We start from the raw sequence: 25,925 nt of genomic DNA, 5'->3' as shown, positions 1-25,925 counted from the left end.
ATAATCTCTAAAAAAAAAATCAAGTATCAAAATGTCTCTTTATAGGCACATCAATATTGTTTAATTCAGTTCAGTTTGGTTTGTACATCAAGATTCCTCCTTCTTTCCCCATTGCCACCATAAAGACTTACAAGAAAAGAAAACTCTAGGGCCCTTTATTAATCAAGGGCTGCTGCATAGAGATGTAGGTACCTCTTTACTAAGGTTACCAAAGCTCCTTATGCACATTTTGCAGTGGTTGCTTTCCAACAACCTTTATCACACATTGTATAAAATAACTATGTGCCTCTGAAAATTCAGTGCCTCTGATACCCCAGTTATTGGTTTTGTATATTTTCTAATCAGACTATAAAAATTCTAAATTGATCATCTACAAAAAACTACAATGATTTCCAGCAATACAAATTAAAGCATCTAGGCCCAGACAAAATGCATGTAGTAAGCAGCCATGCACACAGCAGCTATACAAGGCTAATCAATTATACTGCTAAATATTTATCAAAAGGTTAGGAAAAAAAAATTTAAAAAAAATTAAAAAAATCAAAAGCAAACAGTTACATTTTTGTTTTTAATAACCTCTCCTGGCTGTGGGGCTATTCTTACCATTATTTACTTTACAAATGAAGTAGATTTAATACTGAGTAAATTAAAAATGGAAAACATGCAAGTAAATTGGGCAACAGAACTTCCAAGAACAGAAATGAAATTATCATGTTCTCCAGCAGACAAGCAAGCAAGCCAACTCAGCTAAAAAATAACAAGGTTAGTTTATGTCCTGTCAAAAGGGCATGCGATGACTTATTTCAATGACACTAACAATTTCTTCCTCCATAGGCAATTTGGATCAATGACTGGAATCTTGAAGGTATATTCTCATATCAAAATATTAAACAAAATAGTTTTCAAACAAAATTGAAATTTCTTTCAATTTGTTTCAAGCAAAATTATTAATGTGACAAACAAGACACATTCTTTGTCATCAGGCATGTATGCCAAACAGCACATTTGAATGCTAAATTAAAACTCTCTATATACAAGGAAAGTCAGACTTCCAACATCCAGAAAACACAGAGTACCTGCCTTGGAGGACATTTACAAAGACAGCCCTTACAGTTATGTCACAGCTTAGGAATCGCAGAATTAGTTGCAAGAAAGCACTCACAAGGTACAATTTCACTCGGAAATAAATATAATATCAAGCTCACTTTTTTCCAGAGTGCATTTAATTAGGCTGATACATTTTTATATATTGAATATTGTACTGCCTTTCCAGTAATTTTTACATCCTCACACATTTTATTATAAACTTCAAGCTACTATTCTGTACTTCCACTCCCTCAATGAACTGTGTACAATCTTTGTAATACAATGCCTAGATCCATAACTGAGGACAGAATACATCACTGCTCTTTTAAATTCAGACAGAATATTAATTAATAAATTTTACAAACGAAATATGAGAAAAAATTGCCTTTCACCTTTTTCTTGTTTGTTCTAATTAAAAGGAAGATGAACAGATTAGAGTGACCAGGGTTTGTAACTCTAAACCATAAAAAAATAACATAGCAAGGAAGTAAAATATTTGAATTTATGAATGCTACTGTCGTTTCAGAGAACTGTGATTTCCTTTTTTGTTGACAGACTACAAAGCATGACAATTGCAGTTATGCAACTATGTCTAAAAGTTTAATTCACATCTGTGTTCCTCTTTCTGTGGGAGATATCTTGAGATGCACAGAAGATAAAGCTCTGTATGCAGTGTTCAATTCCAAAGCTGTTGAAAAATATGAGCACTCAAAAAGATTTTCTGAAAGCAGTGAAAGCAGCCATGTTGTTAAGAATTACAGGTTGTAACAGATTAGACAAGTAAAATATCCCAATTTAGGAAGTTCTTCCAATTCATCTGAGTTGTATAATAATGAATAAACTGATCAGAGCTTAAACTAAGTAAAATTACATACAGATGATCAACAACTAAAGCATATCAGTATAAATTGTCCCTTAAGAGGGAAAACAGACAGGAATACTTTTGATAAATACATAATAAAGACTATTAATAACAGCAGTATTTAACTGTCCATGCAAAAATGTTTCTAAGGAGCTGCTGTAATTTTCAGGTTGGTAACAGTACAAAGCAGGAAAAAACATTCCCAGAAACATATTGTCTGTAAATACCTATACTCTTATAAAAAGAGCTACTGTTAAGTAAGCAACAGTAGAGAAGACACGACATTTATTCACATACTTTCCTTAAATGCATTTTTAATGCATGTACTTTAAATAACAGATTTTATAGGGGCAGAGAATATACAAGTTCAAAGCGACACAAAGTACCTGCTCTGCTTTTAACACCTTGCTTTAAATACAACTTGGTTAAACTGAAACAGGCCTATACATCTTTAGTGAAGTTGGTGGTAATAATTATTTGAGCCCATGACTTAATTAGTTAGATTTTTCTAGCTCAAATGCAGGAGGCTGAAGTATCTGATTAGTGTGAATACAGTACACATTTTCCCTTAAGCCATCACCTTTCGCTTCTGCTGGGAAGAGCCCATGTTATATTGGCCACCGGCTCTGCGCGCTTCCTCTTCGTGCTGCTGGATTTGTTGTTGTAACAGTATGAGTTCACCAAGCAGGCCCTGCCACGAGTTTACAATAAAAAGGAGAGGAAAAATTTGGGGTGTAAGGAGAACAAAGTTAAACCAAAGGACATGACAAAGACAAATGAAAACCAGGTATGAATGGGTCAGTTCAAATAAAAGTGAAATTTTGTTAGCAAGATCGCTTGCTAGCCAGCTGGGTGTGGATATAGTCGGTGAAACCATGCATTTTGCAAATCCAGGTAGAACAGAACAATAAACATTTTAGCTACATTTTATAATTATATTCAACTTTAACTAAGCAGCTAAACCTTCAATTCAACTATCCTGGTTTTAAGCTATTCTCTGAGGTTTCAGAATTTTTTTTCAATTATTCATGCCAAAAATTCTCAGCAGTTTTTCACAACTTAACCATATATGTATATAAATAATGTGGTTTGGATATTCCACACAAAGCTGTGCACAACAGCTAACAGACTCAAATTTGTCAGCAACATAAAAAAAATCACATTTTATTCTTATTCTCAGCAACACAGGCAGTTTATAGAAAGATGATTTTGCCTCCTACTTCAACTTCTCAAACTAGAAAACCAAAGTAGTTTCTAGAGCATAAAGAAAAAGCTCCCCCTCTACTGCTGTAACACTGCAGTTTAAATTCATGCTGTCATAGTACTTCCTGATCATTTCAAAGTCCCTGAAACATAATGCTTACACATGTACTTCAGCCTTTCTGTCAAGCTTAGTTCTCTTCTCCATCCACACCAAATACGCTTGTAATGGTAAACTGTCTTTCAAAATTAGTTTAGAGATACTATGCCAGCAGCTACCAGAGACTTTATGTACAATTTATATCAGAGAACGTAGACAAAAGTATTAATGAATTATTTAAATAAAACTATTTAAAACAAATATTCAATCATCTAAGAAAACACTTGGGGAAATGCAAGGTTTCAAAAATGCACTTCAGGGATCAAAACAAACCCTGAAATAGAACTTTGGTGTAAGAATTCAAGACACCTGCCATCAAGTTACACATCTAGCATAAGGTGTCCCTGCCCATGGCAGGGGGGGTTGAAACTAGATGATCTTAAGGTCCTTTCCAACCCTAATTATTCTATGATTCTATGATTCTATCTGTTGCATGGAATACACAGGCATGTACACATAAGGATAAACAACACAGAGAATGGATAAAAGAAGAGAGACAATCAAATGAACAAATACAAACACCTGTTAAATAGTGATTTTGTGTAATATTTCAAGAATAGAAAAATCTTCACATTCGTATTTCACTGAACCACTTTAAGATTTAATAAATTTCTATACTGCCAGACTAGCAAAGGCATTAGAGCTGTGCCAAGAACTCAGCCAAAAGATTTAACTCCTATACAGCAGCAAGGAGAGCTCACTGTTATATTCAGTATTAGAGAAGGAATAATAATCTCTTGCCATTTTGCACACAAGGAAACTTTCAATAAATACGACCTGAGAAGAGTCCCTTTAAAAACTGTGTTATGGGTCAAGAAAATAGAAGAAAACACACTGAACAAAGCCTTCCATGAAGGCCTTTTAGCATTTAAACAGGAACTGTTACAAATGTTTGAAGTCACCAAATCTAACTATCTAATGTGCAGTTAATAAAATACTAAAGTAAGAAATACAGTAATTTAAGAGGCTTCTCAGTAACACTTCTTTGCATATATCAGTCAATAATCTTATTCACTCTGTTTGCTCTTTCTTACTTTACAGGTTAGAATTAAAAAAATAAATAAATTGAAGAAATATAAAGAACCTTAAATAACACAGAACTACACACACAACAACCAGGCTGGTATGAACCAAGACACAAACAAAAATGTTTTTTGCTGTCTGTCTCTCACTGGACACTACCACTGTTTCCTCCCACAGAAAGTAATCACTCCAGTGTAAAACTGCATTTACTTTAAAGAATTTTATCTAAACAAATAAATTAATGTGATTTCAAAACCCCAGCTGTTTACAAATATATTATTATTTTTGTTACCAAAGAAACTATGTGAAGAGAGTAACACCAGCTGACAAACACAGTGGCATAAATCCTGAAAGTCATCAGAGAATCTGGGTGCACAATAAAGGCAAAACAAGTGCTGATATCGTTACTGCATATGCTTAAAAAAAAACAACCCAAAACAAAACAAAACAAAAAACAAACCACAAAAAACAACCCATAAATCCCACAACAAAACCCAAAACAATCTCTTAAAGTTAATAGGCTGTATTTCAGTTGAGTATGACTACCTCTTTCATTTAAAACTCTCATGACTAAAGTATTTGTGTTGCATTTTGATAAGCAACCACAGCCCTCTCTTTTTGCATATGGTGACTCTTTCCACTTTTCCCCAGTAGCTGCAGTGTGACTATTCAGAAGAAAAGCTAAGCCATAATGAGTTCTCACAGGAAAAAAATTTTGAGGGATGTAAAGGAGTGAAAATGATGAGGAGAGTAAAGAGATCAATTTCTAAGAATTTGAATAAATGTCACAATTTTATCCAGAGTACCTACAAACCTGGGAATTAAGTTGGGAATACAACAGTGCTATGAATAGAAAAAAGAAACTTTATTGCATAACATGCAAAAAGAATGAATCAAACAAGAACGTTAAAAAAAACAACCAAACAACAAAAAAACAACCAAGTCAAGGAATTCTTCTTAAAAAAAAAACAACTTCAAAAGTCTCTTTTTCACCCTCTAGCAGTAGCTGTAGTGAAGAACTGCACAATTACTGTGCTGCTTACACTGAGTGAAGGTGACTCTGTGCTGGCTAAGCGAGGCAGTCTACACACTGCCAAATCCTCAACAGTGGATTCAGGTTCAAGCCATGAAATTTTATCAAAGCACCAAAGGCAGGGAAAGGACTGTGTGGTTGGTTTTGAATTATTTAGTTATCTGACTTCTAATTCCCAAATCAATACTCGAGTCATATTTTCCACACACACTTCATCACAGCTATAACCACTATTTTTTTATATATATATATATATATATATGCATATAAAATATATATTTTAATTGGGCTAAACTTTGGAATTTGTTTGCTTTAATAGGAAGCTGAAATTGTTGAGGAAATTGTTTTGGAGACAGACAATATTGCAAGATAATTTTCTAAGAAGTTAACACTGCCATTTGAAGTGCAAGCCTGAACTAGTCCAACCCATACAATACAATACTTTTACAACACTATAGCTTTTATAACTAGCCATTTTAATTTAATTATTTTCAAAAAATTGTGCCATTTTTATTAAATAAGAGATTATAAGATAAATACATTAGCTAGCAAGAAGCACTACAGCTTGATTTGGTGTCTGGGACAACGTTCACTCTCTCAGAGTTATCTTCCCAACTTACTAGTTTCTCACTCATTCTACAGGAAGTGTTTAGAGATCCATCTGAGGACCGTGCCAAATAATAGTTCTACAGAACATTCCTCCAAAGAGGAATTCCTAGATTCCTTTATCAGTTACTGATCTTTTCCACAACTGAACAAAGAAAACCAGCTCATCAGACACATTTAATGCCATGCTACAGCACTTTATATATCCATACAGAAACAACTCTTAAACTAGCATTAGTTGGCAGTGGAAAGCATTGAATGAAAAAAGGCCATCTAACCCATTGTCTTGAAAATAATAATTTTGCTTGCCAATAAACTGATTATGCTTTGTTAGGAACTCATATGTGCCTTTTGTGAAATGTTATGACCAAAATCGATCATATTAATTAGCAAATTGACACTTCCAAGCATAACATACAGGATATAATTGGAATAGCAAAAATTAATACATTAGACTAAATTTTCTAAATCATACTGCCTTATTGTGCTGATATTTTCCATACCACAGCCAAAGTTTTGTTGCCAAATTCAAATGCAGTTTGAATGCATCAAAACCAGCCCATAATAAGTAATAGTGATATTACTGGTATTCAGTAAAAATCTCAGTTAATTTAGTTTTCAAAGACAATAAACTAAGATGGCCACTTCTTCACAAATCAATAGTACAGTATTTTTTATGTTTTAAACTCTGAAACCTGTACTAAGCAATCACTCAGTGGAAAATAATATATATAGACAGTTTACTGACAAAGGGGAAACAAAAAGTTAATTCTCATCACTGTTCTAAAGGGAAAAAAAGCAGTTACAGGTGAGCATTATAGAGGTTTCACTATATAATGCCATGCAGAATTAATGTAGAATAAACGTATACATGCCTGCATATACAAAAATGTCTTTTACGTAAAAGCCTGAGTTATAGTTCAGACATTTTCAGTTGCAAAAATAATTACAAATTCCCAAGTATATATTTTCTTCAATTTGTAAAAAGACATTTTAAAAACATACCGAGGAAAAATGAAAGGCCTTTAAACAAAGAGCAACATTACAATTTAGGAATTTAATAGAAATAGGATCAATTAAAAAAAAATTAAACTTCACCTTCTTATCAAAATACAGTAGCATATTTTTCCAAGATATAGTAACAAAAATGTGATGTATGCTCTACCTAAAGAAAGTAAAAAGACAAACTGCTTTAAGAAACTGAAATTCTTTATAAAGGCAAAAATCCTTAAGTAAGAATCACAACCGTGAAAATATCAACAACAAGGCTGCAAGCAGAGATGCCTGAAAATATCTACAGAAGCCTACACCAACTTCGGTAATAAGCTACAAGCTTAAGTGCCACTGAGAACATGCCCTGAGAAATGCAGATGCACACAAAATACCCAAAATAACATTCTTACTACAAACCAGTTTTTCTTAAGAATGTACTTCCTACAGATTTTTATGTCTGCTTTTTATTTTACTTACACCAAAACATTCATTATCATTGTACTCTTTATATATCAAAACCAACAATGCATACTCAAATCATTTTGAGTGACAAATGCTATTCAAGCTGCTTCAAATAAACATCCACAACTAGCTACTGAAGCACTTTAAAAAAAAAATTTCCTTTAGTCAAGACATTTTTAGTTTTGAAAGAGAGTAATTACCTTCTTGAACTGTTTGTCATTGTCATATCCCTGGTCAGTAGCTCTGAATGCTGTTTCCCCTGGAGAACCTAGGACATAATTACAGAAACTTATTATAATACGCAAAAGGTACTTAAAAATTCTCAAACTACACCTACTATAATATTGAAGTTTCAACCCCTATGTATTATTAATTCAATAATCTTTGAAGTTCCTATAAAAAAAAAGATTTATCTTAAACTGCAAAAGAAATTCTGTTTAAAACTCATGAAAATTTTATATCATGTTTGTGACTCAGATTAGTTACATCACAAGGCAGCTTCAGTTAGACTCTAAGTTCTGAAATAATTTCAAATTAATTAGTTCCGATAAACATGAAAGGATAATACAAATTCTCTTGGCATTACTGTAATGAGAAAAAAAGTAATATTCTTTTTATTGTAATGACAGAGATTTTCAAAACAAGCTTCTGGAAAATGCCTGAAATAAAAAGCCTCTGCTAATGACTGTGACAGAGAAGTGACAACTATTAATTTATTTATTCTCGCAGGGAAGGAACTAAGTATTTCTAAAACAGTTGGAAAGTATTTGTAAATCAATTAAACTGATGTAAATATTTGTGTTTACATTGATATTCACTCCTCTTAGTACAGTAGGGTTTTAAGTTTGCTTTAGAGAGGCAGGTTAAGGGCAGTAAAAAGGGCTTTTACACACCTAACAACAGAAGTAGATCAGAAGCTCCTATGACTTCACTAACCAAATTGTAACCTGTGAAAAATCAGCAGAAGAGGGGAAATAAAAATTATAAATACAAAACAAAATGCAAACAAAGATGAGGGATCTTTGTTTCATTTGAAGGACCACACAATCATAAATGGCAACTATGCCCATGGGAGAACAGTAACACATAATAGGTGACATCTCACACCACCAGTCAGTAACACCATGATTTTAAACAGCCAAAACACATAGAAGATTGTAATGTACTTGTCACTCTGTTGAATTTGATCCCTACTTAGGCGCTTGCTGAGTTTGTGAGATTAATAAAGTAGTTCCACCATTGACAGTACTTTAAGAAAATGAAAATACACTTCTAATGCACACTGATAGGGAAATATTTTTGAAGAGACTAAGAGCAGTGACTATAACACCTCACAGACGTAATCTTTTACAAATACAGTAATTCTTAAGGTATATAAGAATATATATTAAGGAATAATCTTGCTTTTTATTACAAGACGACTAGGCGAAGTTTTGAGTTGGGGCCATTAGCAAGTTAGAGATGATGATTACATTTCTAAGGTACATTAGACACAGGTACAGACATTTCTAAAAACCCCACCAATCAGAAATGTCTTACTGAAGTCCTCCAAAACCTAGCAGCCATTAAGCCTGATGGAAAATATCATTCAATCCAAAAGAACGCCTCTGTTACAAATCTCTTATTTTACATGCTTGTATCCTTAAGAACCATCATTCTTAATAACCGAGCTCTTTACTTCTGTAAAAGCTGTGGTAATGTTACTATCAGTGCTACTCTTACCTTCTCCAGTTTCCAGCTGGACATGCCCAGCTGATTTTTATGACTCACTAAAGCAATCTAGTTTTCAATCTGTTTGTTTAGAGTTGTACAAGAATTTTACTTTTCTGTTCAATTTCGCATTTTTGTTCTCTTTGCTACTAGAATTCTTGCTTTTAAAAATATATTACACTTACCTGTGTCCATAACACTTTCACACGAGATATTCAATGAAAAGTCATGCATTTTCAGGATCCGCTTTCTTTTAGTGTCTAAGGACATATCTGTAACCTCACCTTGTAACAGCTTATGTTTCCAAAATTAAAACTAAGCTGAAAAAATGTTCTCACCAGGAGAAAAAAATCCTTTCAGTGAAGTGAAGCTCTCTCCAATCTTGTCAAAGTCAGGCAGAAGTTTGGCAAGGTCATCTGCATCAGGAAGGGCTTTGATAAGTTTTTCTAGGAAAACAGTACAACAGTTAATGAGTAAGGTTTTTTTCCCCTACTACTTCTGTGAAGAAAAATGGCTTATGCTATAAAAACTAGCAGATTTTTAATTTATTTACTTTTTAAGTAATGCACCTCCCCCCATTAGTGTTGAGAAAGATTATCAGATCCAAAAAATTGCTTTTTTAGACTTTGAACTTCCTGATAAGTTGGTTGCCTCAGGCAGTTTAAAATTGCCTAAAACTTATTGCTGCATTTCACTACCACATTCCATGTTATTCTCTCACACATTTTGTATAGGATGTTTTAAAATTACACAAAACTGTAACTAAGCTCAACTCTGACATATTTTAACAAAAGCTTATTTTTCAATTTCATAAATAAGCTAATTTTGTAATCCTTAAAAAAAAAAACCAAACTTATTAGCTTAAAAGTACTGTAAAAATGTACTGTCCCCTAGCAATAAAAACAGAAAATACTTGTCAGTTATTCAATCTCTGCATTTATCTATACAATGCTCATACATGAAGTAAAATCTTATGCCTTTTTTTTTTTGAAAACCACCACCTCACAACCCTGCATATATAAGTAACTCAGTCCTTGTTTTTCAGATTTCTATCTTTGACCCAAAAATATCAATAAACCTACTGTAACCAGAAGGTTCAGAAAAAGTCTGTGTTTACAGTTTTCTCCTGCATTTTCAAGATAATTTTGTAAATAGGTAGGTTCACTATTGTGCATTTTCAATTGGTCTTTTACTCATACATATCTTTATATCTTTTACTCATCTATTTATATTTAATACTTGTGTCATAGGTATAGGAAGAACAAACTTTACGCATACTACCGAAACCTGTGTAAGTCCCCTTGATCTTGCTGCATCTCTTCTTTCAATAATAGGATTATATGGCCCTATGAGAGGACCAAGAACATTCTCAAATAAAAAGGGTGAATTATGGATTATCAATGCTAAACTACACTTAATTTCTTCCTACAAACACACTAACACAAATACCTTGGTAAAATACATGCCAAACTCTAACAATACAAGTTCACTCAAAGATATAAAGATAGCTACTGGAGACAGGCACTGAAGACCTGCACCCTGAAGTTTTACATGTGCTAGTCTTTATATAGAGTAACATTTTAGTTTTTCTGATACCAAAGTCAATATGTTCATCAAGCTCCCAAACGAAGTCAGGAACAATCCACTTATATTCATTGAGATCTGGCATCATGTCCTTCCACTGATCATATGTCTAATACAAAAAAGAAAAGAGAATATAGAAAAAATAGAAAAATAAATGTATAGAGAAGCATATAAGAAGTCTACTGAAAAGTAATTCCTACATACAGAACATACTAACCCACCATCTTTCAGCTATGAATAATGGTATTTGGAACTTTTAAAATCTATACTAGTTCTCTATACAACCTTTAATACCTTTACTGTTCCCGAAATTCACTCATCTTTATTGTCATTACTTAACCAAACAATGAGATCTTGTATTTTTGCGTATATACCAAGAACTATTGCTTCAAAGCATATAATAACAACAAAGACAAACATAGAATAGCGTAACAGGTAAATACCTTCTTAGCTGTATAACCACCACCTACAGCAGATCCTAATATAAGATAGCGAACTTTGAGAAGCCTTGACGCTAGTCTAGCTAGCCAAAAGTTCCTGTGGAACTGGTATCCATGTTTTACATTTAAAAGTTTTGTTTTGCGTAGGGGAAGACGATTAAGAGAAGAGAACAGCTTAATGGATATCCTTAATGGAGGTCTTTGAAATTTTGAACTTGGATAGTAGGGATGGTGTATACTTCGGGAAACAAGATGCAAGTTTTGAAGTGCTGATTTTCTTTTCATTCCATAGCTGCTATTTGCAAGACTCCGGCAGATGACACTACAAGAAAGAAACAAAAACTCTAAGTAACAGATTTCCTCAAAACACCATTAACTCAATAACCTCTTTAGAAGTAATTCACATTACATTTTAGCTGGTTACAGATACATTAGAGCATCATTATGAATGTACACCTTCCAGCTACTACTGGTATGCTACCAGGAAAACAAAAAGCTGATGCTTACACCATAGAATCATAGAATAGTTAGGGTTGAAAAGGACCTTGAGATCATCTAGTTCTAGCCCTGCTGCCATGGGCAGGGACACCTCACACTAAACCATGTCACCCAAGGCTCTGTCAAACCTGGCCTTGAACACTGCCAGGGAGGAAGCATTCACAACTTCCTTGGGCAACCCATTCCAGTGCCTCACCACCCTTGCAGTAAAAAACTTCCTCCTTGTATCAAATCTAAACTTCCCCTGTTTAAGTTTTAACCCACTACCCCTTGTCCTATCACTACAGTCCCTAATGAAAAGTCCCCTCTCAGCATCCTTACAGGCTCCCTTCAGGTACTGGAAGGCTGCTATGAGGTCTCCACGCAACCTTCTCTTCTCCAGGCTGAACAGCCCCAACTTTCTCAGCCTGTCTTCATAGGGGAGGTGCAAAAAAGTTTCAGAACTTCAAAGCAGCAATCTGCTATCTTATGATTACTGAATTACACAAGGAAGAAAAACTAAGTTTTCAAATTCCCATTCTGAGGTCTTTCTGAAGTCACTTCTGCTTCCAAGCAGCACCATGAGAGTCACGGCACTTGGTGTGTGCTCCACGCACGCCTAACTGTTGACACAAACCCTCCTCAGCCTCTCCCAGGAGGCTGCCCACAGCTTCAGCCACCAAGTGCCAGCACCCCATCATAAACATCGTTAATGACTATAGCATTTCCAGTGATTAGAGAAAAAAAAACCTGAAATATCACTTATAAAGTCTGTTATAAATTGAATTTAACTTCCACACTGGACTAAGGCAATTAACATGTCTTTGATAAAACACAGTTTAGACAAACAGCAGCTAAGAGTCCACAGAAGACTATGACCAACTTGAAACATAAAACTTGACATTTTGGACTATCTTGTTATTCAAACTTCTAGAGAGTGTTAATTTTGTACAGAATTTTCAAACTTCAAAAAGCAATACACAGACAAAATTCCTTTGCAAAGTACATTTGCTCTTTTTTGACAAAGCAGATTCTCCTCTGGAGCTGAAGCATTTGTTTAATGACATCTTTCAGTTCCTTCCACTATTGCCCAGAGATGTGGATGCTCCAACCCTGGAAGTCTTCCAGGACAGGTCTGATGTGGCTTTGAGCAACCTGGTCTAGTGGAAGGCTGCTGGATGCAAAATATCAGTGAAGTTACAGTTCCTGAAAACAATGCTTGTCGCTTGATTTTTTTTCAGGGTTTTCAATATTATCAAGTGCATTTACTCACAAAGGGGTTAAACATAAAAGAAGAAAGTGCTTCACACCATTGAGAAGGCATATTATTTATTCAGGAACCCTAAATCATTTAAAATTAACAGAGCTTAAAGAGAGTAAGAGAATCATATGAAACGAAAAATATTACAGAATCTTCTAATAACATGCCCTATAACCTATACAGTTCTTTGTCTTGAGATTTTCTAGAGATAACACTGTCTGTGACAGGCATGTTCTTAATGCCCAAAGAAGTGGAAGACTGTTATAAAAGCAATTTTAAGCCAGAAATGGAGCTTTTCGAAGCTAAGTTAAAAAACAGAATTTTGTGACTGAGATACTTTCCTCTCTTAAAAGACCAATTCTGCCAACGATCTATGTTTAGAAATTTCCCTTAGTGTAACTGAAAGCTTAAAAAAGGGAACTCCTCTGACTGTTATGGAAGTCCATGTTCATAAAAGTCACTCTGATTTTGAAGGGTATCCTCTTGCTGCTATATTAAACTATCTAGAGAGCTGTGCTCTTGCAATAACAAACTCAGTATCTAGGAAGAGGATAATAAGCAGGAACAGACTAATCCCTAAAGTGGTAACAAGGTCCTCTTTTTTTGACATGGTATAAGAGCCTGGGAAATTAACCACAGATAGTACCAATACCAAAGCGGCTACATAACAATAAAACGTAACAGTGCTTCCACATTGTTTTGTTTCCCAATTTTAAAAAGTGTTTTTAAAATCAGGGGATGGTAAGCCTGTAAGAAGAAAGCTGATGACCGAGACACTATTTCTTTTCTTTTGCAGTCACCACCATTACATAGATATTTAACCTTTTACAGCAGAGACCAAGTAGTATTATATACTATGGCAGCCACTTCTTATTGCTAGTCTTATCTAGGTTAAAAGCATTTGTATTATGGTGTAAGTTTCTTCTCTATGATTATTCTTTTAAACTGTGTTTTACAACATTCATTCTCCAAGTTTAAACTGAAGGAAAAATTGAGTTCCATCACAAATTATTATTGCAAGAATTTGAACCCTGCTGAACTGCTGAACCCAGGACATCCACAAATGCCTTTTGAGTGCTATCATGTATTTCAAATCCTACCTGCTTTTATTGCACATGTAAGACTATATAATTAATTAAGAAAACCCACTACATCATTATACCAAAAATTCTATTGCTAAAAGCTTCTCATGAATACAGACTAAAAAAATCACATTCAGATCTTCACTGAAAAGTGCACCTACATTGAAGAGGGTGTCAAACAACACTATTAAATATTTCATGAGTTCCAAATATGAAGCATCTGGAAAGCTGTTTTTAACAACTGTAACAAAACTGAGCCTTCCAGACATGAGTAGCTCTGGTGTCAGAATCTGCCTAATTTTACAGGCCTGCAACCTGACTACTCTTGCATTGCACTAAGACTACAGATATCTTGTAAAACAAGAAAAAAGTAGCCTTCTACTACTGATACCCAAACATTCCACCTGTAGGTCATACCTAATATTTTACACATATTGCCCAAGAAATCTCCACCTCAGCTAGAACAATTTTTTTTTTTTTTAAAGACAGGATATATACACTTTTAAAAGTTATGCTTATTAATTATGACTGCAAAGCAGTCTTTCAAATGTAACCCCGCAAAAAACACTGCGGTATTTTCTTTCTCATTCAGTACTAGACAACACTTATTTTTGTACTGCTGCTCCTACATCTGTCAGAACATTGTGAGATTAACAGCCATTCAGTTCCACTGCTCCTGTCTAGAATCGTGTGGAAGAATGAAGAGAAACAGGAAGAATGCAGAGTAGCTGCCGGGGAGGGCCAACATCTGGACCTGGGGGTGACCCGAACTCCCTAGGGTGGGAATGTAGGAGACGCAGCTCCCTTTCACATAGCACCCCCCGATTCCCCTGGAGCTGAAGGATGAGGAATTTCCCCGCCCGGGACAAACACACACACCCCACCACCACCTCGCACCCCGACCCGCTGTGCGGCTCCGGCCTTCCCCGCGGACTGCCCCGTTCTCACGGGTTCCTAGGGCCCGCTTAATCGGGGCAGGTGTCACAACAGAAAAAGCACCTGGGGCAGAGGCCCCGCGGTCGGAAGAGGGTCACGGCTCTGGCGTGACCGCCACGCCCCAAGGACCAGGCAGGCCCGCCGCTCCCGCCCTGAGCCCTGCTACTGCCCGTCTCGCTCACCAAGCCGCTGCCGCCCGCGTCCGCCACATTCTAACGGCCGGAGGGGCCAGGAGGAGCCGACCGCCCCCCGGCCGCCTACCGGGACTCAGCCGCCGCGCCTGAGGCCCCGGGCTGCCGCGGGCAAGGGCAGGTGAAGCCGCCGCGGCTGCAGGCTGACAGAACTGCAGCCGCTTCCGGGCACCGGGGTCCTTGGCGGCCGCTCCGGCTGGAAATCGCTCCTCCCGGCGCAAGGGTTCCGGGTGCGGCGGCGAAGGAGGGTTTTGAGGTGGTAGCGAGGGGGGATTGCCTGATCAGAAGGAGCGGAGGAGCCCAAGTGGTGTGGTTTTTTCACGCTCAGGTCGTGTGTTCTCTGTGATAAACACATAAATGTATTGGCTTTCGCAAATCATAGGTGTTGTTATGTGGATATAACTGTATGAGTTTGCAAAGCTCGCTAAAGACAACAAGTTGAAAATGGCTAGAACTCTTGAGCAAAATGGAGTCACATAGCAAAAGAATTTGTAAAGGTAAAAGAAAGGGGGGGGGGAGAGAGAGAGGGAGCTTGATATAAGAAAAGTCTTATTGGATCCCTGAATGCTAACCCTAACCCTAAACCTAATTTAAGCCACCACCCTAGAGATGAGACCTACATCCCCAGCACTATGGCTGGCCCAAATAAGAAAGGTGTGTAAGAAGTAATACTGGTTCTATGCCAAGCTGCCCGTGGCATGCCTCTGAAAGCCCCGGTGTCCTTGGAGCTGTAGTCTTTTAGGATCTCTGAATGCTAGCCCTAACCCTAATTTAAGGCGGCACCATAGATATGAGTCCTACATCCCCAACACCATGGCTAGCCCAAATGAGAAAGCTGTGAAAGGAGTAATATTGGTGCTGTGCCACACTCTTCTTGGAATGCCTTTTAAAACCCCGGTGTCCCTGGAGCTATAGTCTTTTTGGATCTCTGAATGCTAAGCCTAAACCTAATTTAAATCAACAAGATAGAGTTGAGTCCTATATAACTTGCACCAAGGCTCGCCCAAGTGAGAAATGTGTGTAAGGAGTTATATTCATGCTGTGCCACACTTCTCTTGGCATGCCTTTTGCAGCCCCAGTGTCCCTTGTGCTATAATATTTTTAGATCTCTGAGTGCTAACCCAAGCCCTAACCCTGATATAAGTCCTACATCCTGTGTACCATGGCTGCCCCAGATAAGAAAGGTTTGTAAGGAGTAATGCTGGTGCTTTGCCACATTCCTCTTGGCATGCCTTTTACAACCCCAGTGTCCCTGGAGCTACAGGCTTTTTGGATCTCTGAATGCTAACCCTAACACTAACTCTAAATTTAGTCGGCTAGCTAGAGATGAGGCCTACATCACCGGTGCGATGTCTGGCCCAAATAAGAAAGTTATGGAAGGAGTAATAGTGGTGCTTTGCCATGCTCCTCTTGGCATGACTTTACAGCCCAAGGTTCCGTGGAGCTATAGACTTTTTGGATCTCTGAATGCTAGCCCTAACATTAACCAGAATTTTAGTCAGCACCCTAGAGATGAGGCCTACACCCCCAGCACCATGGCTGGCCCAGATAAAAAAGGTGTGATAGGACCACTATCGGTGCTTTGCCATGCTCTTCTTAGCTTTCCTTTTACAGCCCAAGGTTCCGTGGAGCTACAGTGGGTTTGGATGTCTGAACGCTAACCCTAATTTACATCGGCAACATAGAGATGAGGCCTACATCCCTTGCAACATGCCTGGCCCAAATTAGAAAGGTTTGTTAGGAGTAATATTGGTGCTGTGCCATGCTCCTCTTGGCATGCCTTTTACAGCCCCAGTGTCCCTGGAGCTATAGTCTTTTTTTGATGTCTGAATCCTAACCCTAACCCTAACCCTAATTTTAGCCAGCACCCTAGATGTGAGGCCTACATCACCAGCACCATGGCTCGCCCAAATGAGAAAGATGTGGAAGGAATAATATTGGTGCTGTGCCACATTCATCTTGGCATGCCTTTTACAGCACTAGTGCCCCTGGAGCTATAGTCATTTCAGATCTCTGAATGCTAACCCTAACCCTAACCCTAATCCTAATCCTAATTTTAGACAACTCCCTAGAGGTGAGGCCTACATCCCCAGCACCATGGCCTGCCCAAATAAGAAAGGTGTGGAAGGAGTAATATTGGTGCTTTGCCATGCTCCTCTTGGCATGCCTCTTAACACCATACTGTCCTTGCAGCTGGAGGATTTGAGGATCTCTGAAAGCTAAACCTTAACTCTAATTTGCATCTGCAATTTAGAGGTGAGGCCTGTATCCCTTGCACAATGGCTGCCCCAAATAAGAAATGTGTGGAAAGAGTAATATTGGTGCTGTGCCATGCTCCTCTCTGCATGCTTTTTACAGCCCAAGTGTCCCAAGATACACTTTACAGCCCAAGTGTCCCAAGACGTCTTTTAGGATCTCTGAATGCTAACCCTAACCATAACCGTAATTTTACCCATCTCCCTAGAGATGGGTAATCTCCATCCCCAGCACCATGGCTGGCCCAGAGAAGAAAGGTGTAGAAGGAGTAATATTGGTGCTGTGCCATGCTCTTCTTGGCATGCTTTTTACAGCTCCAGTGTCCCTGGTGCCACAGTCTTTTTCGATCTCTGAATGCTAAACCTAATTCTAATTTACATCAGCAACATAGAGGTGAGGCCTATGTGACCAGCACCAAGGCTCGCCCAAATGAGAAAGGTGTGGAAGGAGTATGTCCTGGGTTCAGCAGTAGCAGTCATTTTTCTCCTTCATGGTAGCTGGTGCAGTTCTGTGTTTTTGACTTTCAGCCTGGGAACAGCACTGAGAACACCAATGTTCTTAGTTGCTTCTTAGTAATGTTTACTCTGACCAAGGACTTTCTGAGTCTCATGCTCTGCCAGGGAAGAAGGGAAGCCGGGAGGAAGCAGAGACAGGACACCTGACCCAAACCAGCCAAAGGGGTATTCCATACCACAGCACTTCATGGCCAGTATATAAACTGGGGGCGGTTACCTGGAAGGGCTAGATCACTGCTCGGGTATGACTGGGTATCAGTTGGTGGGTGGTGAGTGGCTGTATTCTCTTCCCTTGTTATTTCCCTTATCATTATTATTATTGGTGGTAGCAGCAGTGGTTTGTGTTACACCTTAGTTACTGGACTGTTCTTATCTCAACCTGTGGGAGTTACATTCTTTCAATTCTTCACCCCATCGCTCCGGGAGCGAGGAGAGGAAGAGGGGAGAGTGAGCTAACGGCTGTGTGGTTTCTGAGATCCCAACTGGGATTAAACCATAACAAGGAACATTGGTGCTGTGCCGCATTCCTCTTGCTGTGCCTTTTACAGTCCTAGTGCCCCTGGAGCTATAGTCATTTTAGATATCTGAATGCTAACCCTAACCCTAATTTTAGGTGGCTCCCTATAGATGAGCTACATCACTTGCATCAAGTCTCTCCCAAATGAGAAAGGTGTGTAAAGAGTAGTATTGTTGCTGTGCCAAGCTCTTCCTGGAATGCCTTTTAAAGCCCAAGTGTCCCTGTAGCTATAGTGTTTCTGGATCTCTGAATGCTAACCCTAACTCTAATTTACATCGGCAACATAGAGGTGAGTCCTACATCCCTTGCACCGTGGCTAGACCAAATAAGAAAGGTGTGAAAGGAGTCATATTGGTGCTGTGCTGTGCTCCTCTTGGCATACCTTTTACAACCCCAGTGTCACTGAAGCTATAGTCTTTTTGGATCTCTGGACGCTAACCCTAACTCTAATCCTAATTTAAGACAGTACCCTAGAGATGAGGCCTACATCTCCAGCACCATGGCTGACCCAAATGAGAACGGTGTGGAACAAGTAATAGTGTCCTTGGAGCTGTAGTCTCAGGATCTTTCAAAGCTAACCATAACCCTAACCCTAATTTAAATCAGCACCATAGAGATGAGTCCTACATCCATAGCACCATAGGTTTCCCATATGAGAAAAGTGTGGAAGGAATAATATTGGTGCTGTTTCAAGCTACCACTGGCACGCTTTTGGCAGCCACAGTGTCCATGGAGGTGTAGTCTTTGTGGATATCTGAACGCTAAGTCTAAGCCTAACCCTGATTTAAGCCCCCAGCCAAAGGATGAGACCTACAACCCCAGCACCATGCCTGGCCCACTTGAAAAAGGTGTGGAAGAAGTAATATTGGTGATGTGGCAAGCTAGCATTGTCACGTCTTTTACAGCCAGTGTCTCTGGAGCTACAGTCTTTGTAGAGATCTGAACATTAAGCCTAAACCCAAGCCTAATTTAAGCCCTCACCCAACAGATGAGACCTGCAAGACCAGCACCATTGCTGGCCCAAATGAAAAAGGTGTGGAAGGAGTAAAGTCAGTGCTATGCCAAGCTCCCCTTGGCATACCTTTTACTGCCACAGTGTCCCTGGAGCTGTAATCTTTTTGGATCTCTAAATGCTAATGCTAACCCTACAACCTGATTTTAGTCGGCACCATAGAGATTAAATATACATCAGCAGCACTGTGGCTGTGCCTGTTGGGAAACTTGTGGAAGGAGTGATGTTGTTGCTGTGCCAAGCTCTTTTCGGCATTTCTTTTGAAGCACCTGATCCTTGAAGCCTTAGTCTTTGTGGATTTCTGAACACTAACCCTAAACCTAACCCTAATTTAAGACGCCACCCCAGACATAAGGCCTACATCCCAGTTGTGGAAGAAGTAATGTTATTGGTGTGCCAAGCTCCCCTTGACATGCCTTTTACAGCCCCGCTGTGGCTGTAGCTATCGTCTTTATGGATCTCTGAACAAAAACCCTAAGGCTATCCTTATTTAAGATAGAACAATACAGATGATGCCTATATGCCCAACACAATGGCTGGGATAGCTGGGAAAGTTGTGGAAGGAGTAATGTTGTTGCTGTGCCAAGCTCCTCTTGGCATGCCTTTTACAACCACAGTGTCCCTGGAGCTGTAGTCTTTGTGAATCTCTGAACTCTGTCATAGCCCTAACCCAAATTGATGCTGGCACCATAGAGATGAGGTCTACATCCCTAGAGCAATGGCTGGTTCAAATGGGAAAGACACAGAAGGAGCAGTATTGGTCCTGTGCCAAGCTCCCCTTGGCATACCTTTTACAGACCCAGTGTCCTTGGAGCTGTAGTGTTTGTGCATCTTCGAAAGTTAACCCCAAGGCTAACCCTAATTTAACGTAGCAACATAGAGATGAGGCCTACATCCCTAGCACCGTGGCTGGCCCAAAGAGAAAGGTGTGGAAGGAGTAATATTACTGCTGTGCAAACCTCCGCTTGGCATGCCTTTTACAGCCTCAGTGTCACTGGAGCTGCAGTCTTTGTCGATCTCTGAACTCTCCCCCTAAGCCTAATCCTAATTTAATCCACAACCATAGAGATGAAGCCTACATCTCCAGCACCTAATCTGGCCCAAATGAAAAATGTGTGGAAGGAGTAATGTTGTTACTGTGCCTATGAAAGCCCTATTGCCCCTGGAACTGTTGTCTTTGTGGATATCTGAACACTAACCTTAATTTAAGCCACTACCCTACAGGTGAAGCCTACGTCCCCAGCACCAAGGGTGGGCCAGTAGGGAAAGTTGTTGAAGGAGTAATGATTGTGCTGTACCAATCTGCCCTTGGCATGCGTTTTACAGCCCCAGTGTCCCTGGAGCTGCAGTCTGGGTGGATCTCTGAGTGCGAACACTCACCCTAATTTACACTGCCACCCTAGAGATGAAGCCTACTACCCAGCACTTTGGCTGGCCCGAATGAAAGCCTGTGCAAGATGTAATGTTGTCACTGTGCCAAGCTCACATTGACATGACTTTTATAGCTCAGTGTCCCTGGAGATGTCGTCTTTGTAGATCTCTGAATGCTAGCCCTAAGCCTAACCCTGATTTAACCCGGCACCTTAGAGATAAGGCTTACATTCCCAGCTCCATGTGTGGGCCACTTCGGAACTTTTTGGAAGGAGTAATGACATTTCTTTTCCTACCTCACCTTGGCATGTCTTTTACAGCTGAAGTGTCTGTGGACCTGCAGTCTTTGTGTATCTCTGAACGCTAAACCTAACCCCAATTTAAGCTGGCACCATGGCTGGGCCAGTTGGAAAAGTTGTTGAAAGAGTAATATTGGTGCTGTGCTGTCGTGGTTTAAACCCTAGCCAGACTGCTTGTTCACTCACTCCCAGTGAGTGGTGCTGGGCTGAGAGCAATCGAGGCCTGCCTGCCCCCCCCCCGGGATCTCCCCTTCCCTGCTCCCAGAGGAACGGGGAGGAGGATCGAAAGAGTGCAACTCCCACGGGTTGAGACAAGAACAGTCCAGCAACCAATGTACAACAAAAATCACCACCGCTACTACCAACGACAACAATGATAAAAGAAAATAACAAGGGAAGAGAATACAGTACCACTGGCCAAGAAATGAGTCCTTCCGGATAACTCCCAGTTACTCCCACCCCGGGCATGATGTGCTGTGGTATGGAATACCTCTTTGGCTAGCCTGGGTCAGGTGCCCCGTCTCTGCTTCCTCCCAGCTTCCCCTCCTCCCTGGCAGAGCATGAGCCTCACAGAGTTCTTGGTCAGGGTAAACATCACATAGCAACAACTGAAAACATTGGTATCACCAGCACTGTTCCCAGGCTGGAAGTCAAAACACTGCACTGCACCAGCTACCATGAAGGAGAAACGTGACTGCTACTGCTGAACCCAGAACATTATCCACCCCTTATTCCATACCATTCAAGTCATGCTCAGATCCCACATTTTCAATACACCATCACTCTCCCCCATATATACATCCATATACACACAGACCAAGAGAAAAAAAATAATCATTTTCTTAGTGCATGGGCCAATCCCTGTAATGCTGCTGAGTCCATTCAGTCCATGATGTCAGGACCCAGGACATGTGCCAAGCTCCCCTTGGCATGCCTTTTACAGCGCCAGGGTCCGTGGAGCTGTAGCCTTTGTGCATTTCTGAACCCTAACCCTAACCCTAATTTAAACCACCACCATATAGATATGAGAGCTAGATCCCCAGCACCATGGGTGGGTCAGTTTGGAAACTTGTTGAAGGAGTAATATTGTTGCTGTGCCAACATCCCATTGGTATTTTTTTTCCTGCCTCATAGTCCCTGGAGCATTACACTTTATGGATCTTTGAACACTAACCCTAAGGTAACCCTAATTTGAGCCACCACCCTAGAGATGAGGCCTACATCCCCAGCACCATGGCTTGCCCAAATGAGAAAGGTGTGGAAGGAGTATTATTGGTGCTGTGCCAAGCTCCCCTTGGCATGCCTCTTAAAACCCCATTGTCCCTGGAGCTGAAGTCTTTGTGGATCTCTGAAAGGTAACCCTAACTCTAACCCTAATTTAACCTGCCACTATAGAGATATGACCAAATGAAAAAGGAGCGGAAGGAATAATATTTGTGCCTTGCCAAGCTCTCCTTGGTATTACTTTTACAGCCAGAGTATACCTGGAGTTGTGGTATTTATGGATTTCTGAATGCTAGCCCTAACCCTAATTTAACCCGGCACCACTGAGATGAGGTGTTCTTCCCCAGCACCATGGCTGGTCAGTTGGGAAAGTTGTGGAAGGGCTAACGTTGTTGCTTTGCCAGGCTCCCGGGGCATTCCTCTTACAGCCCCAGTGTCCTGGAGTTGTAGCCTTTGTGGATCTTTGAACACTAACCCTAAACCTAACCCTAATTTAATCCAGCACCATAGAGATGAGGCCTACATCCCCAGCACAATGGCTGGGCCAGTTGGGAAAGCTGTGGAAGTAGTAATGTTGTTGCTGTGTCAAGTTCTCCTTGGCATGCCTTTTACACTGCCAGTGTCCCTGGAGCTTTAGTCTTTATGTATCTCTGAAAGCTAACCCTAAGCCTAACCCTAATTTAAGTTGACACCATGAGAGATGTGAGATCAGTCTTTCATCCCCAGCACCATGTCTGGGCCAAATGAGTGAAGATGTGGAAGGAGTAATGTTGTTGCTGTGCCATGCTCCCCTTAGCATGCCTTTTTACAGCCATAGTATCCCTGGAGCAGTTCTCTTTGTGCAACTCTGAACTTTAAGCCTAACTAATTTAATCTGCCACCATAGAGATGAGGCCTACTTCCCCACCACTATGGCTGACCCTAATGATAAAGTTGTGGAAGGAGTAATGTTGTTGCTTTCCCAACCTCCCCTTGGCGTGCTTTTTCCAGCCGCAGTGTCCCTGGTGCAATAGTCTTTATTCATTTCTGAACGCTAACCCTGATTTATCCCTAATTTAAGCTGCCACCACAGAGAGGCCTACATCCCCAGCACCATGGCTGGGCCAGCTGGGCAAGTTGTGGATGAAGTAATTTTGTTGCTGTGCCAAGCTCCCCTTTGCATGCCTTTTACAGCCCCAGTGTCTGTGTTGCTGTAGTCTTTGTGGATCTCTGAATGCTAACCCTAAGCCTAACCCTAATATTAGTCATCAGCATAGAGATCAGGCCTCCGTCCACACATGAATGCCTGAGCCATTTGGGACATTTGTGGAAGATGTAATGTTGGTTCTGTGCCAAGCTCTCCTTGGCATACGTTTTACAGCCCCATTGTCCCTGGGGTTGTAGGTTTTGTTTGTCTCTGAACACTAATACTAAGCCTAACCCTAATTTAAGCCACAGCCATGGAGATGAGGCCTACATTCTCAGCACCATGGCTTGATGAGATGAAAAATGCTGCTTGACCATGTAACTGTTTTTAGAGCAGTGGCCTAGAATGCAGACCCACTTGAAGAATCTGCCACGAGATGGCACTTGAAAACACGTCTTAGTCCTGCTTTTGATTGTAGTGTCACAGGACGTTACCAGCACTTCTCCTATGGGGGGCTAAAATGCCTTTGGGGAGAGCTGCAAAACTCCCAGTCTGCCTGGAGGGAATACTCTGGGCTGAGAAGAGAAAGGAGGGATTGGCAATAAGAAGCTTTGCAATAGCCTAGCCCTGGAGAAGAAGCTGCTGATCCAAATGTTGGATTTTATCTGCCTCTCCAGAATAAGTTGAGCTACAGCTAGAACACCAGTGCTGCCAGCTGTGGAAACCTGGAGCTGCATTTGGAGCTGAAATACACATACTATTTCCTATATTAGAAATATATAGGAAGCATTTAGATTTCCTGTTGCATTTCTGGATTATGGTTTTCTTTGCTGCATCAGATGCTTAAAAACATCTTTATCAATAATTCCTCAAGACAAATAGCAATATTGGCTCAGCAGCAGCATACAGCCAGTGTGGGTTTATGGCTTTTGATGACACAATGCTGGTGAAGGATCTAGAGAACAAGTCCTACAAGAAGCAGCAGAGGGCACTGGGGCAGTTTAGTCTGGGGAAAAGGAGGCTCTCTACAACTATCTGAAAGGAGGTTGTAGCAAGGGGGGTATTGATCTCTTTACATAGGCAAGAAGTGATAGGATGAGAGGAAACAGCCTCAAGTTCTGCCTGGGGAGGTTTAGATTGGATATTAGGAAAAATCTATTCACTGAAAGGGTTGTCAAGCATTGGAGCAGGCTGCCAAAGAAGTGGTTGAGTCATCATCCGTGGAGTTATTTAAAAGACGTGGCACTTAGGGACATGGTTTATTGGTGGACTTGGCAGTGTTAGGTTTAAAGTTGGACTTAATGATCTTAAATCTTTAGGTCTTTAAGTCTTTAGGTCTTTTCCAGCCTAAATGATTCTATGATTCTGTAACACAACCTCCGACCAGTGTCTAATGTGCACCAGCTTCTGCTTTTTTTCTCAGCTCATTTGCACCCCTACCACATGGCAAATCTCCATGGTGATAATGTTTGCAGTCATATTTGCTGTGTCCTTCCTTGTTGAGGTGAGCATGTTTCATTGAATGTACCTGTCAGCACTAATTGGAAGATGAAAGATTCAGGTCTCACTCTTTCTCCCTCCTCCTCAGCCCAGCTTGGGAATATCTAGTAAAGCAGGAGCCATTGCAATTACCTTGCCCTTAATCTCTTTCCTCAGAGCCATACATTTGAATCCTCAGATACAAGGAAATCAGGCCGTGCCCCAGACTAGAGAAATATGGGCAGTCTTTGGTGTTTTCTACTCAGATCCTGAAGAATGTCAGGATGAGCTGGGCCCAGTTTTCCCGTAGAGAGCTCTGGTGGAGCTGGTATGAGAAGTAGTCAGTAAAAGGCTATTTAAGGGATCTAGATGAGCAGGTCCCTGTGAAAGATCTGGGTCTCCACTACTTGCCCTGTGTGTGCCATCTGAATAAAGAGAGAAAACTGCTGTCCAGGTTCTCCAGAATCTTCCTTTTGCTCTTGCTTTTACAGGAAGCTGTCATTGAGAACAGACCGTTATGGCTGCTTCTGAAAAAGACCTTCCAGTATGACACAAAGAGCCATTACAAGAGGCTGCAACAACTGTTAGAGCGCGACTCAGCCTGGCCACCTCTGAATGAAACACTCTTCTCAGATACTGTGGCAATATCAGTAGAGGGAAATATGGGAGGCCAATCCAACATTTGACAGCAATGAGGGTGCCCTCTGAAGAAAACTGCAGAGAGCACACGTCCAGGACAGATGCAGTTGGCCGTAGGACTGTCTCAGAGACATAAGAAATGAGAAGACTGTCAATGAATCTAAGACTAACAAGCTTTGGTTTATTTTTTACTTAACTGGAAGCAGAAAAGCTTGCCTGTGTATGAATGGCTGCCAACTGTAAATGGAACAGCTTGCTGAACACTGGCATGAGTATGGAACACCCCATTCTTACATCCCTCTCTTGAACTGCATCATGCATCCTCCAGGTGAAAGTAGCTAATTGAGATACCAGCACTACTGGGCACAGGTCTGCTTTGAG

At 40.1% G+C, this 25,925-nt stretch overlaps 1 protein-coding gene across 9 annotated transcripts in view; it reads right to left on the bottom strand.

Moving 5' to 3' along the window:
• The window catches only part of OPA1 (OPA1 mitochondrial dynamin like GTPase), a 53,339-nt gene extending 37,988 nt beyond the window's left edge, over window positions 1-15,351 (bottom strand). For 2 of the 9 annotated variants that reach the window (XM_057421646.1, XM_057421647.1), the window contains exons 1-7: window positions 15,098-15,351; window positions 11,163-11,481; window positions 10,732-10,828; window positions 9,474-9,581; window positions 8,319-8,372; window positions 7,626-7,693; window positions 2,529-2,639 (exon numbers count right to left, since the gene is read on the bottom strand). In XM_057421646.1, the coding sequence (XP_057277629.1) occupies window positions 2,529-2,639; window positions 7,626-7,693; window positions 8,319-8,372; window positions 9,474-9,581; window positions 10,732-10,828; window positions 11,163-11,481; window positions 15,098-15,126 (786 nt within the window). In that variant the 5' untranslated portion in view covers window positions 15,127-15,351. The remainder of the gene's footprint in view (window positions 1-2,528; window positions 2,640-7,625; window positions 7,694-8,318; window positions 8,373-9,473; window positions 9,582-10,731; window positions 10,829-11,162; window positions 11,482-15,097) is intronic. The other 7 variants (XM_057421648.1, XM_057421651.1, XM_057421649.1 and 4 more) reach the window with 7 other exon arrangements.
• Window positions 15,352-25,925: the final 10,574 nt, after the last annotated feature.

This window comes from Pezoporus wallicus, unplaced genomic scaffold (assembly GCF_028554395.1).
Source record: "Pezoporus wallicus isolate ANWC-B61680 ecotype Strahan unplaced genomic scaffold, APGP_CSIRO_Pwel_v1 scaffold_7402, whole genome shotgun sequence".
NCBI classification, from domain to species: domain Eukaryota; kingdom Metazoa; phylum Chordata; class Aves; order Psittaciformes; family Psittacidae; genus Pezoporus; species Pezoporus wallicus.
Note: the sequence above shows the minus strand (reverse complement) of the source record. Positions and strands in the feature narration are given on the sequence as shown.